The sequence below is a fragment of the Echinops telfairi genome, unplaced genomic scaffold (genome assembly GCF_000313985.2).
Source record: "Echinops telfairi isolate 266 unplaced genomic scaffold, ASM31398v2 ScPeMD7_7469;HRSCAF=8507_1, whole genome shotgun sequence".
NCBI lineage: Eukaryota > Metazoa > Chordata > Mammalia > Afrosoricida > Tenrecidae > Echinops > Echinops telfairi.
Genome location: NW_022111373.1, coordinates 138,087,088 through 138,101,652, shown reverse-complemented (window position 1 = coordinate 138,101,652; position 14,565 = coordinate 138,087,088). Strand labels below are relative to the sequence as shown.

General features: G+C 53.5%; 1 protein-coding gene across 1 annotated transcript in view; it reads right to left on the bottom strand.

The window, feature by feature from the left end:
* Positions 1 to 5,032, bottom strand: part of ANKH (ANKH inorganic pyrophosphate transport regulator) — a gene marked incomplete at its 5' end in the record, with an annotated part of 45,237 nt that extends 40,205 nt beyond the window's left edge. The window contains one exon of the mRNA XM_030888945.2: positions 4,807 to 5,032. Within this exon, the coding sequence (XP_030744805.2) occupies positions 4,807 to 5,032 (226 nt within the window). The remainder of the gene's footprint in view (positions 1 to 4,806) is intronic.
* Positions 5,033 to 14,565: the final 9,533 nt, after the last annotated feature.

Here is a 14,565-nt window from a genome sequence, read left to right as displayed (position 1 = left end):
GAGACCAGAGGCTGCATGCAGCAGGGAGACCATGGGACTGAGCAGAGGAGCGGCACTGAGACCAGAGGCTGCATGCAGCAGGGAGACCATGGGACTGAGCAGAAGAGCGGCACTGAGACCGTGAGACTGTGAGGCACAGCAGTGGGCTTCTGGCTCACGAAGGCAAGAGGGGCTGAGAGGCTGAGGGCTGGAGAGAGGCTTGGTTACTGGCTGAGGAGAGGTGTTGCTGTGGACCAGTGAGTGTCCTTTCTGACCGATCCGCACAATTGCCGGTGTGTTCTGTGTGGTCCTTGCAATGACTTATCAAACCCGCCACAGAAGCAGAGCACCAACAGGAACGTTAGGGGTCTGGACAGACAGAGGTAGAGGCAGGTCTGACCTCTGCCTCGTGGTGATGGAGAAGCCAGGAGGTCAGCTATGTCCAGCTCTATCGCGGCTTCCTCACAGATCCATTCTACTGTCTCTTAGATTTTCCATACAAGCAGGTCATGCCACACCAGGAAATGTATCCGTTCCAAAGCGTGTGTGCTTACACGGGGCCGAGAGGTCATGATTCATTCACTTCTGCAAATACGTGTGGAATGGCGTCAGGCAGTGTGGCAGTGAGCCCCGCAGGGGGGCAGGGGCACAGACTCATGCTGCCACTCAGCTGCACTCTGCAACGAGCCTCTGTCGGCTGGACTCTCCAGGAAAGGGCTGTAGCACATAAGGCTCCCAGACTCCAGACATCCTGTAGGGGACCGACACGAGGACCCCCAACAGGAGCACAAATCCTGCTCCTGGCCATCAAGGCACGGGCGGGCGGGGCTGGTAATGTTTCACTGCCTGTCACCTGCTTCTCACAAGGGCATGCAGTCACACCGGAGCACCAAGGCCCGGTGCCCAAGCACCAAGCTGGCAGGGGTGTTCTCGGTGTTGACGGAATCCCCTGCCGCAGCCACTCGGACGGACTGATCTTCCCTCCTCCCTGCTCTCTGACTGCCCCTCCAGGCAGGAGTTGGCATCTTTCTGTTCTCTGGAAGCCAGCTGGCCGGTGATTTGTTTTGGTCAGCGGCATGTGCGGGACTGCTGGTGGACCACTTAGAACTCGGACTCCTCCACTGTCTTTCCCGGGCGGGCACAGTGTTGAGATGGATGAGAGACTGTGGGGAAGGGATAGGGGCTCAGTGGTCCCAGCCATGCCAGGGCTGCCCAGCTAGCCAGGTAAGCACGGGCTGCTTTGTGCTTCCGTACCAATGTGTGTAGTGGACCCTCTCACATGCCTTGAGGATGTGGTGAAAAAAGTGAGAATGTTCATTACAGTTTGGAAAGAAGCACGAAGCAACCTGTGCTTACCTGCCTTACTGGGGTCTCTGTCCCTGTCAAGAGATTGTAAGTGTGAAAAGAGGCTGGGAGACAGACAGACAGCAGCCAGACCTCGAGATGGGATCTTTGATGTAATGGGAAAATGGAAATGGATCACTCCGGGTTAGCAAGCAAGCACAAGTAAGCCCGTGCTTACCTTGCTGACTGGGTAATCTCACCCGGACAGTGGCCAACCAGACCAGCCTACAGTCAGCCAACAGCTGCCACCGAGAGCCCTCCAAGACTGGCACAGCTACCACCTGATCCCCAGCTGACCCCAGAGCCAGGAACCCAGCCAATTTCCACAGAGGCACCTGGCTGACCCCTGATGGGGTGCAAAAGAAATGCCTGTTGTCTTAAAGCCCCAGTCCTGGGGGGCTTTCTTACCCAGTAACAAGCTGAGATTTTACTGGAAAACTGCCTTCATGGCCTACATTCTTGTAGGTTTAACTTCTATCCAATGGACTGTTCACCTTTGAAGGGCTGCTTTGTAATCCGTGAATAATGGAAGTGTTTGTTGAGGAGAGTGGCAAACAGAAAAACTCGAGAGATGACTTCCACTGCGCCCTGTAGGAGCTCGGAACCCACAGAAGTTTTGTGTGCTGGGCCCTGTGGGCGGACGGCCCAGCCTGCTTACGGACACTGTCCGGAAGGGGTGATGGACGTGACTGGCTCAAGGAAATGCAAAGTCTATAGCTATGGTTTCTGTACCTGAGAAGATGCCCCGGGGGCCACACCTGAGCAACTTGGGATCCATTGGGAAGAAGAGAAGATGTCTTCTGGCCAGGCAAAGCCTTTGCCATCAGGCAGTGGCGAGACAGGCAGCACATGCCACCTTTCTTGACCTCCCCTTGACACTTTCCTTTTTCTGCTGGGTTTGATATTTCATTGCAAGGGCTACCCAGAACTCACAGACCATGTTCAAGGTGATAAGGGTTTAGGAGGGAAGGTAGCAGATCAGTAAAGACACTGTCGCTGGTTCACAGCAACACCTCTCCTCGGCCAGTAACCAACTCTCTCTCCAGCCCTCAGCCTGCCTCTGGGTCTCTCTGCCTCGCAGTCTCAGCACCCGCGCCGCCCTGCCCTCTAGAGGCACACACACAGACACGCGCTCTCCCTAACTGCAGCTATTGGTTTTGCCCCTCTACTGCCCGAGGCTAAGACAATGGGAAACACAAAATGGACAAGACAAGCACATAGGAAAGGCACACCCGAAACACACCTGCTGCCATCGAGTCGATCCCCAAAGGTGACAGGGTAGAAATGCCCCCTCGGGTCCGTGGGAAGGCAGTTAGCCAGGCCTTTCTGAGGTAGAGCTGAATCATTACACTAGCAGTTGAGTGCAAACGGTTTGCATCACCCAGGGATTTCAGACAAGCTCCCAGGGCAAATTTAGGGTCTGGGGTGTGTGTGGTGTGTGTGTCACCTGAGACAACAGGCGCCAGAGAGCAAGAGAGCAGTGGAAAATGGAAAGGCACTGACAAATGCTTAGAGGAGAACTATTAAGATTTCCGTGTTCTGTGCTCAAGAGAAAGGGTACATGCTTTCTTGGTAATTGTAGGGGAATTAAAAACAAAACAGCCAAAACTTTTTTGTGGGGAGTAGAGAAGGCAGTATAATGAAAGAAATGTAAAAATGGACCAAAACTATGTATATGTGTATGTGTGTGTGTGTGTGTGTGTGTGTGTGTGTGTGTGTATATATAATTTTTTTTAACAAAATCTAGCTGGGTGGTAGAACCTTTGCGGTTTAAAGGGAAGATTTTAGTATTAAGTTTTAAGATGGACAAAAATGAGATTGCGCTTGTGAGATGATGATGGATTCTGGCTGAGCAGCCCTTTCCTCACAATAGGCTCAAGGACACAAGACACTCGGCTTGTCTCATCTGATGACCGGCTGCCCGGGATCGGGTATTAATCTCAAAGCTGTAATCCAGCACAGCTAAAACGGGGAGCGCTGGATGTGTGTGGAAGCCCAATGCAAAGAACAGAAACATAGGGAAACTCATTTACCTTAAGACGAGCCCCTTATTTTACTTATATATGGGATGTGTGTGTGTGTGTGTATATCAAATGTACATCTAGCATATATATCGTATGTGTATAACATGTTATATATTATACATGCTCTATTCATAATATATACACACACATAAATATATATATGGCATTTCCTCTCATTGAAAATGGCCCAGATCAGTCGCAGAAGTTTCCTTCACATAGTAGCTACTTGCACAAACCTTGGTCCCTAAGTTACCATTGGGGCAGATACCCAGGGCAGGGCTGGCATCTCTCTCCGATCCCTGCCCTCATCCCCACTCCCCTCCTGAAGTTCTCGGCACCAATTAAGTGATCAATACCCACACTTGGGTGGAGTGTGTGGCGATCTGGAAGCACGGTCCAGCCCACGTGTTCTTGGCACAGAACTCCAAGGCTGAACCGCAAGGCCCTGCCCTGTTGACTTTTGGATTTGCGCTGGGTGAGTACACACAGGCTGGCGTTGGCGGGCGACCAGGGTGATGTGGGCTCCGGTCCTCACTGAGGACATTCAGGGGCCCCACAGACAGCGTCACCCTTCGGTGTTGTTTGCAGTGTTCCATGTCACTGGGGTGGGCAGAACTGAGCCCCCTTATTATGCCAGGGAGGCAATGCCAAGGAAAGCAGGTGAACCCCCAACCCCTAACCCCCTGCCCAGGAAAAGGCCCTCCAGACTTGGAGAGACTTGCTAACCTGTAGCTCAGGCACCCAACATTGATAGGCCCCCTGCTGTTCCCCGGAACTCCCGTCACAGTATCACATTCGGAATGAAATGTGATACTGAGGCCCTGGGGAGAGGCAAGCACCAAAGGCAAGAGTTTGGCTACCAACCGGAAGGTGGGTGGGTATGAACCCACCAAGAGGGGGCTCAGAAGCCTGATGGCATAATGGGTTAAGAGTTGGGCTGCAAGGTCAGCAGTTCAAAACTAGGGGTCTCATAAACCCACAGGGGTGGTTCTGCCCTGTCCCCGAGGGTCATTGAGTCAGCAACGCCGCGATGGCAGTGGGCCTGCGTGTTTTGCAAGGAGGTCCGGCCTGGTGATCTGCTTCTGAAAGGTCCCAGCCATGCAGACCCTAGGTTCTCGTCCACATGCACACCTGGAGTCTCAGGGCATGGACACTGCCTAGACTTAACTAGCTCTGTTCCAGCTGAACTCCTGGGAAGTTACTGAATGCGACCCCATTGCTTGTTAATGAAAGCATCCCGTTGGGCATGAGACACTGTGCTCCAGCTGCCCAGAGGGTTTTCTTGAGTGAGGACCCCAACCTCCCTGCTTTCCATCCCAGAGCCTTCACGGGGATCGTCAGAGAGTGATGAACGAACCACACATCAGAGGGGGCTTTGAGAAGCGCATGGAAACATTCCGTGATCTTTCCACTCCCCTGGGGCACGTAAGCAAGCTGCAGGGACGGGCGGCCCCCTCACCTATCAGCGTGTGGAAGACTGCGGCGATGGCTCCGGCCACCACCATGCACAGCACGGCCTTGGTCCTGTCGCGCTTGCTGTTCACGAACACCAGGCCCACGTTCTTAAAGTCGCTCATGGGCCCCGTGAAGAACTTCATCAGGGAGTAGGCCAGCCCGTAGCTGGCCAGCATCTCCACGGCATCCTCCTTTACAGCAGCGATGCCCCGGTTCAAGGCCTGCAGAGGGAGGAAGACACAGCGTCAGGCACACCTCGGCCTGGGGGCACGTTTCCACAGAAACGCTAAAGCAGGGTAGAGGGAAATAGCCCCATGGCTTGATAAAGGGTACTGGTTTTCATTTTCAACCCTATTAGCTTCCCTGTAAATCACCTGCGTGTTGGGGGCTTAAAGTAATAGGAAACCAAAAACAAGCTGGTGTCAGATGTTATAAAAATCCAAACTCACTGCCGTGGAGTCAATGCCAACCACCAAACTTACCATCCCGCCTGCTCTGCACCTAATACACGGCCTCTGGAAAGGTTAACCTGGGGCTGCAAGCAGACCTGTTTGTCAGAGGTCCCGAGAACTTTGCCTCAGACTTAAGGCTGCGGTGTTGGATGACGGCTAACTGCAAGGTCAGTGGTTCAAGTCCACTGGCTACTCCAGAGGAGAAAGTTGAGGCTGTCTGCACCCATAAAGATATACAGCCTGGAAACATGATTCTAGAGAAATACTCACATTTTTTAAGACCCCCCCCCTCCCCACACAGCCTGAGCTCCCACATCTAAAAGGAAAAGAAAGGGGAGAAGGCGGTCCCCTCTCTAGCACAGAGGACTGGCCCTCTTCTCTGCAATCACATGTCTTGTAGCCCTCTGGCTACGACTAGTAAGGGCAGATCTGAACAACCCTACCGTTCGTTGGGCGCCGGATAAGAATGACCAAGGAAGAATCGATCACTTGAACTGTGGTGCTGGTGAAGAGTATTGCAATTACAGGGTCTGCCCAAAGAGCCAGCAAATCTGTCTTGGAAAAAGTACAGCCGGAATGCTCCTTAGAGACAAGGATGGCATGACTCAGGCGAGTACTTCGAATATACCATCATGTGAGACCAGTCCCTGGAGAAGGGCAGCATCCTTGGTCACGTGGAGGAGTACTGAGAAAGACCCTTCATGAGATGGGACATGGGGGCTGCAGCAGTGGGCTCAGAAACGACAACTGGGAGGACGGCGCAGGCCCCGGCGGCGTTTGGTTCTGGTCCTGTTGTGCACGAAGTCACTATGAGCCGGACGGACTTGATGGCACCTAACCACAGAAACAACTCTGGGAGGTGCTGTGGCGGCGGAGGGACGTCAGGCCGCTAACCACCCACCAGGGTAAACCAAGAAGCAAACCCAAACCCACTGCCCTGAGTTGACTCTGACTCTCACAGGGCCAAGTGGGGCCGCCCGGCCCTGTGGGTTTTCCAAGAGCATACACTTCTTGGGTGTGGAAGCCTTGTCTTTCCCCTGCGGAGTGGGTGATGATTTCAGACCGTTAAATGGCTGGAGCTCAAATACTCCGGTAGGAAAAGATGAGGCTGTCTGCTCCCCTTCAGCTTCAGCTTCAGATACTCTGGACAGGGTCCCCGTGAGTCAGCACTGACGTCAGGCAGTGGGTTTAGCTGTGCTTTGGTTGGGGCTGCTGCCTCTGACTCTGGGTTGGTTAAGCACTGCCTCTCTCTATAGGTGGCACATGGCAGTGAGAGACTGCACCAGTTCCCTCACCCCGACTCGGGCCTGCACCCACCCCATGGGATCTGTGGATGTTCAGCAGTGACCAGTTTCTGTACTGCCCCACCCCGCTTCCCTTTCCCTCCTGCAGGCTCCCTGGGTCCAGCAGACTTGGACTTCCCATTGGATTCCCTGTTTGAATGGGCACCTACAGGCTCCCCACCTATGAGCACCTTAGAGGGTGCCTTGTCATTCCCCCAGACCCCAACCTTCCCTCAGCAGCTGTGGAAACCTATGTGGGGTCAGGGCCCCAAGCTCCCTCCAGTCTTCCGCACTAGTCAGATCCCAAAGACACAAAGTGAGTGCCCTCCCACGCCAAAGCCTCCTCGGGATAAACCCAAATGCGGCCCTTCAGGAAAAGCCCCTTTTTGCAGAGCAGGGCTCCCATCACCGTCACCCTCAGCAACTGAAAGGCTACCTGGCTCCAGGCCAGCTGGCAGTCAGGGATGGTTGGGGCGCTGCTGCAGACACCCTCTGCGGGCGGTCCCAGCTCTGCTTCTGCTCTCAGCTCCTCTCCAGGGGCTCTCTGTCCTGTGGGCCCAGAGGAGCCCGGTCCTCACGACAGGCCACGCTCCCTCTCACCCAAGCGCTTTCCTCCTCCTGTAACTACCCCGAGGCCATCCCCACCCCATGCATGTGCCCCATTACCACCCTGTCCTGCAACGGCCTGCACGGACCCGGACCCATGACCGCCTGCTTCTTCAACTGTCCACCTCTGCTAAGCCCTGGAAGCAGCGCTTGGACTGACCGGCCACTGGCTCTCCTACATCTGCTGCGCAGGGTCCCTGACACAGAGCTGGCCAAGTGCGGGACCCAAGGACGAGTCAACGGTGTACGTGTGGGTGTCCCTACAGGCCTAACTGCCGGGTTCATTTCCCAGAAGAATCTGTTCTCTAAATATGTGCCAATCTAAAAAGCAGTGATGAACGCATGAAGCACATTGTCTCATGGGAACAGTTGGAGGAAACTGTGCCAAGTGAAGTTAGCCAAGCACAAAAGGACAAGTACAACATGAGTCCAGTGAGCTAAGTCTAAAGGAGCACAATGGGCATAGAGGAAAGTTACTTCATGTGTAATTTCTGGGTTGAGGTCCAAGCACTCTGGCAGGGAAGAAGATGCAGATTGCATCAGAGTTGGGGGACATCTTTCCCACCCCTCCCATGCCTTTAAGGACCACAGAGGGAGGAGGGATGGAAAAAAAAGACGATGGCAGTTGGGGAACAGGGCACAAATCCACCCACAGGGAGGGTATTGTCCATGTCTCCGTAGAAAAGGGAGAGACCAGACCTCACTCTGGTGCGCCAAGCCTTGAGGGCAGCTCACTGGCATAGAGCAGCGTGTTAACAGAGAGGGCTGCAGGGAACAGAGTGGACTGCGGGGCCACCCCAATCCGAGCTATGTGGACCCCTCCCGAGGGGTAGAGGGAGGTAGGGGGAGGGAGAGAGATCCTCATTCTGGCCCACCAAGCCTCGAGGACGACATTCCTGCTTGGAGCAGCCAATGCACAGAGCGGACAGAAGGTCTGGTCCCAACACAAGACATGGTGTCCCCTCACTGGCTCACAGAGCTACGGGGGACAACACTGGAGGCAAAGTGTGAGAATTGTGTCTGGTCTGACACACAACACCCCCTGCCCCAGGGGTTGAATCACACAGGGAGTGCAACAGAGCAGCAAAGGGAGCAAAGTCATGAAGTCCCTGAGGAACCCCCAAAATAGACTTCTGGCTTGGGGGGCAGTACTAGTAGGCCCATTATCACACCTGGTTGGGGGATATTCATAAGAGTCAGCAGATAGTCCTGGAACTATTTACAGGTCCCCCTTTTTCTTTTAAATATGTTTCTACCTATAAATGATAGGCAGGATAAACAATCCCGAGGAGAAACCAATGGACCAACCGTTCCAGGGAGGGCATGGGAGGAAAGGAGGCAGGGGGAAAGCAATCAGGGAGCCAACAGACTTTGGGACAAGGGAACAACAAGGGAACTAAAATCAACAAGGAGGAGGGTGTAGAATACCTGGCCGGGGGGCAGGGGTAGGGATGGGGGGCTGATCAAGTACAATGTAGCTGAGAGGAATTACTGAGAGCCAAAAGATGGGTGAATATGATAGTGGGGCAGGAGGAAAGTAAAAGGAAATAGAGGAAACAACTAGGAGGCAGGTATGTAAAGATATTAATATATAAAGATAGGGGTATTGGTCTATGTATATATATTTATATGTTAAAAGTAATACAGTAGCAGATGGACTCTGGGCTTCTACTTAAGTCTTCCCTCAACACAAGAACACTTTGTTCTAATAACCTGGCACCGTGATACTCAACTTCCTGACACGATGTGGGTACATGAGTAAATGTGGTGAAGAAAGATGATGGTGCTCGGCTATTAAAAGAGAGTGTCTGGGGACTTAAAGGCTTGAAGTTAACAAGTGGCCATCTAGGAGGGAAGCAACAAAAGCCACAGGGAGGAAGCACACTAACCCGTGTGATCAAAGATATTGACAGGATCAGGTATCAGCAGATCAAAAACAAACAATTATATCAATGTGAAGGAAAGGGGTCAGAGTGGAGATCCTGAACCCATCTGTAGACAATTGGATACCCCCTCACAGAGGGGTCACGTGGGGGACGATTCATTCAGGGTGCAGTATGGCACCGACGAAACACACGACTGATGTTCCTAGGGTTCTTTAATGCCCCCCAGCCCCCCGCCCCACGGCGCCATCATGACCACAGTTCTACCTTAAAAATCCTGTTAGGCCACAATATGTACATTGGTACAAATAAGTGCTTTTGACACGGATTCCAGGACAGACAAACTCCTCAGAAATAATAACAAGAGTAGTGATACCATGAGGGTCCAGAGAGGGTGGACGGTGGAGGGAAGAAAAGGGGAGCTGATAGCAATGATGGATGTTTAACATCCACCCACCCACCCCGTCCAGGAACAGAAATAACAGAAGTGTAGGTAAAGGGATACAGCAGATGGTATAAGATATGAATATCGATACAATTTATTAAGGGTTCACGAGGGTGGGAGGGAGGGAAAAAAGAGGAGCTGATATCAAGGGGCTCAAGAAGAAATATAATGCTTTGAAAATAATGATGGCAACATATGTACAAGTTTGCTTGATGTAATTGATTTATGGATTGTTACAATATCTGTAAGAACCCCTAATATAATGATTTAAAATTTTTTATTAAAAAATGTGCTGACCTGAGTGTGTCAGTCACTCTGCCCCTGCTATTTCTACTGTGCTGCACGCACACAGAGACACAGAGAGCAGGCTGCTCCACTGTGGGTACAAGGACATAAACAGAACTCAGCACCGAGCCACCCCATTAGCCTTGTGCAGGTAGGGCGTGGGTGGAGGCTCCAACTCCCTGGTTTCCATCGCTTCCTTTGGATGCTAACTCTGGATACTGGACACACTGTCCCGCAGGATTCCCGCAACAGAAGGCAGCTGCTTCAAGAAGGAAAAGGCTAACAGGTCTTCTCTGACCAGACGCTGGAGAAGCCGGAAGAGCCCTGCTGAGAACCAAGGAAGCGTGCCACTGACAGAGAGGCAGGCAGGCTCCTGATTCTGAGAGATGGGCCCTGGGAATGGCCACGGGGCGGACAGACATGGACAGTCAGGCTCTGATGGCCTCACTGCCAGTCACTCCATGCGGCCGAAAGTCACCACGGGGCTCGAATGGAAGGTGGATTTCTCAATGCTTCCAGCACAAAGTGCTGAGCTGAACATCGGTCTTGTTCCCTGAGACAGCAAGAGATTACTTCGTGAAATTTGGGAAGACCTATTGTTACTTTTTATTCTTTTTGCCTTTTAGTAAGATGCATACGTCTTTCACTTGCCTCACCCAGGATAAGAAACCCAATGGAATGAAAGGGCTATGGGATCATTTGGTATCTGATCCTTGTGATAGAAGGATTCTGCACACAGCTGCGAGGACGGCGGAGGCAGAAGAAATGGAGTTGAGAAATGGGTCTGTAGCCTCAGGTCCCCAGAAGGTCTACAGCTGCGGAAAGGCCAACAAGCCTGCCTGCCTGTCCGTGGCGCAGCCACCTCCACCGGAGGGAGCGGCATCTTGCAGCGACTCGTCTGATTCCCACGGTCATATTTCCATCACCGTCCCGGCTGTCTGGACTCCTGTAATTTTCCACTGTTGTTGTTCTGCGTGTCTGTCCGTCACAAAGTGGCATGTGTTAAATTAGATCCTTGGCCTTCCCGGTACTTTTCCAACCGCGGTTTTTTTTTCCCCCTAAGGATCTACGCTCCTTGAAGGAGCCCCCTCGCTCGCCCTGTTCAGCTACCCCACACCCACACACGAGGTCATGGCTTTGGGGGAGCATCACAGAGGTGAAGCTGGTCTCCATGAGGGTCAAGCCACTGCCAGGCGCAGAGCTGTCCGTATTTAGCGCTTCCTGAGACGGCCAAGGCTGCTTCGGTCTTTCCCTGTCACTCTGGAAGTGCCCGGTGAGGAGCGGCTACACAGCTTGGGGACAGACGAGCAGACGGAACTGGGAGGCCAGCTGGCTGCCCCAGGATTTTCTCCGTGGGTCCCTTCAAGATGCCGGAGGAGTTCCCTTGCTCATCCAGAACTGCGTTAGTTCATTAAGGGATGCATCCTAGGGTCCAAGTACCATCCTCAAATCCTCCTGGTCTTGACTTCCACCTGATGCGTAGCCCTTTGGTTGAATCTAACTGTCAAGATCAGGGAAGACTTGACAGGGAGAGAGATTACTCACCCATGGCTTTCCCACAACCCGCTGTCTTCAACAACGATGAAAACCGGAGCAGGAGCTCCGGGGAGAAAGCACCCACCAGACCCTGATGGCCGCCAATTACCTCAAGACCCAGCCAGGGCTGGGAAGTGAGACTCGCCAGACGGAAACGGACAGCTCTCCGGCACACTGTGAAGGAGGAGGGCCACCTGCCCGGGAACCTAAATGCTGTGTGAACCCACCCTGGAAACCCATAAAGTCTGACTCAAACAAGCCTCCAGAGCCCACGGGCCACGGGCAGAACCTGGCCTGGGCCTCACCTGGACGGCATTAGGTCTTTACTTTCACAGAAACCCCCACCCCCAACCATGGTTCTCTTGTTCTTACAAAGACACAGGGTCACAGAATGGCAGGTACTCCTGGGTTAGTGTCTCGTGCTGTCAGAACTGGGTTTACAGTGATGCTCCATGGAAAGGCATGTGCGCTCCAGAGCCACAGTGCAGTTAGTGTTTCCCAGGTAGATGGCCCCGCTGCCCCGAGGGCTGCTGGGAAAACCCAGGGGGCTGCATAAGCTTTATCTTGGATGATGGGCTAGAGTACAAAAGTCATTAATTGCTGGGGATGGGGGGGGGGGTCTGAGTACTTCCCACCTGCCACACACCCCTGGAAAAGGAGGTGGCAGGCCAAATAAGTGTGGGATCGTATGGCTGAGAATAACAGATGAACTCTGGAGTGCTGGGTGCTGCTTCTCAGTTCTGTTCCAGCACGTGAACGTGGCTCAGAAGGGCCATTCCTCTGCGGACGTGCCGCCTACTACCTCCAAGGATACTCACTCACAAGTGCGTGTGCCAGCGGAAGGAGCCCCCGGGTGTTCAGTGCTCATGTGCGAGGGGACACAAGTGCGTGTGCCAGCGGGAGGAGCCCCGGGTGCTCAGTGCTCATGTGCGAGGGGACACAAGTGCGTGTGCCAGCGGAAGGAGCCCCGGGTGTTCCGTGTTCATGTGCGAGGGGACACAAGTGCGTGTGCCAGCGGAAGGAGCCCCGGGTGTTCCGTGTTCATGTGCGAGGGGACACAAGTGTGTGTGCCAGCGGAAGGCGCCCCCGGTGCTCAGTGCTCATGTGCGAGGGAGGGCCTGAGGGAGTCCACTGGCTGCTCACATTTACTGGTATTTATTCCTAGAGACGCCTTGGGATACCTGCTCTTAACGGCTCTGAGGGACATGGGTGTGGGGAGAGGCCAGACCACTTGCCCCAGGTGACCCAGAAGAGCTGGTGGCCCTGCCTGTCACTCAATTACACAGAAACCCAGCCCACCTTTCACGTTGAATTAGGCATTTTGGGTGGCTAGTAGCACTTACGTTAAAGGGTGAGACACGCTGATCAGATCAGAAAGAACTTTGGGTTAAAGGTGGTTCTTTTAAAAAAAAATTCTAAGACCTTGAAAAGTAGAGCTCCCCCCTTTTTAACAGGCATGTTAGTGGAGCACCACTACGCAGATGTGCAGAATGGCCTGAACACATGAGTGGGGCAGCTGCAGACACCTCATTTCTGAGCCAAGAAAATGGGGATCACAGAAAGCAGGCCAGTGGATCCTACACGTATCACTGGACAGCAAGCCAACCATCCATAGCCTGGGACCTTGGGGTCAGGCTGGACGGATGTCCTGAAAACCTCGGACGCCAGCTCAGCCATCACCAGCGTGGCTACCAGGGTGCTAATACACTTCATGTGCGACCACCTCCAGAAGCAGGTGGAACATTTAGGAGCACCCAGGAGCACTCACCGCCCCAGGGTGCTGCCTACGCTCGAATCCCGGACGGTGGAAGCATCATTTATGTCTGCGTGGGGCTCATGTGTGACTCACTGCTGGTTTTTCAGGGGCTGGTACACACCACGTCTTGTGAGTGGTTCCTAAGGGTCTGGGCTTTTGCTCTGCTTGTTTATAGGTGTTTGAGTGAGGAGGGGTTACAATTAGTCACCAAACAAGTGACTCCCTTCAGCCCGTCCCTGGCTTTCCTGGGGCCAGGTTGCTAAGGAAGAGGGTAGCACAGAGACAGGGCAGAACAAAAATAATGCCACGTGTTTACGCACGCACGCACGCATGAATGCATGCAGAGCCAGGAATCTCACCAAATCCCATGCAGATAATATTCAATTGTGGCAAAGCTACCATCAGTGTTTGCTTTGCTGGGTGCACCCCAACACGGTGTTACTAGTTCAGAAAATTATTGACCCAATTTATGGTAATCTAGGCTGAGTAAAAGGAGCCCTAGTAGCGCGGTGGGTTAAGTGTGGGCTTGCTCACCAAAAGGTTGGGGGTTTGTATCCACCATAGGAGAAAGATGAAGCTGTTTGCCTTCTGTAAAGGTTTACCGCCTCTGGCATGCTAAGGAACCGTGTGACCCTGACCGACAGGGTCACTGTGGCTGGACTCCCTTTGCTGAATAAAGCTGCTTCTCGCGCAGCACCCGAGAGAACAAAGATTCTCCCTGGGGCATGGATTTAGGAAGGGGATCCTGAGTGGGGCCTGATTTTACAACGATGGCCATGGCTGATGCCTCTGGTTTCCCCCTACAAAGAGCGGCATGAGACAGGAATACGCTATGGAACAGGGTGGGTAAGACCCAAGTGCCCTAGCAATGTCTGGACTACGGAGAGAGGCACGAGCTGTCTTCTTCAGACTTGTGGTTTCCTTTGTCCATAGACTCGGCAGCCAGGAGGCACAGGTGCCGGGGCTGCGTTCTGCAGACTCAGGCTCAGGGCAGCCTGGTGAGCAGCACTCACCTCCACGGCAAGGGGACAGAGCTGGGGGCCCGGTGAAAGGAGACAGCTGAGTGGGGGCTTCTCTGAGCCCTGGCAGGATGTGGCTGCCACAGAAGGCACACCTGCTGGAGAACAATGAATGCATGCAGGACACAGACCCTGTACCATCAGATATAGAACCACTCCTTGCTCTACCCGTGCAGCCCTGCAGAATCCTGAACGTGCCTTTGCACGCTGTCCTACTCGTGTGAGCCCACAACACTACAAGGGCTGGGTAGGTGGGGCTCACTGAGGCCCTGGTACGTTCTCTGACTCGCCCAAGGTTAATATGGGGTGTTAGCCTGCTGGTAGTTCGCTCTCCCTGCTCCCTCCAACGCTACCTGATGATGGTGGGGAGGGGGGCTGCGAGGGCGGGGCGGGGTGAACAGCAATCATCGTCTGATAACAGGGCAGACGAAGGCATGTGCATGTCCTCACTTTGAGGACATGCCCAGACACTGAAACAGTCGCCAGAAAGTCGTGATG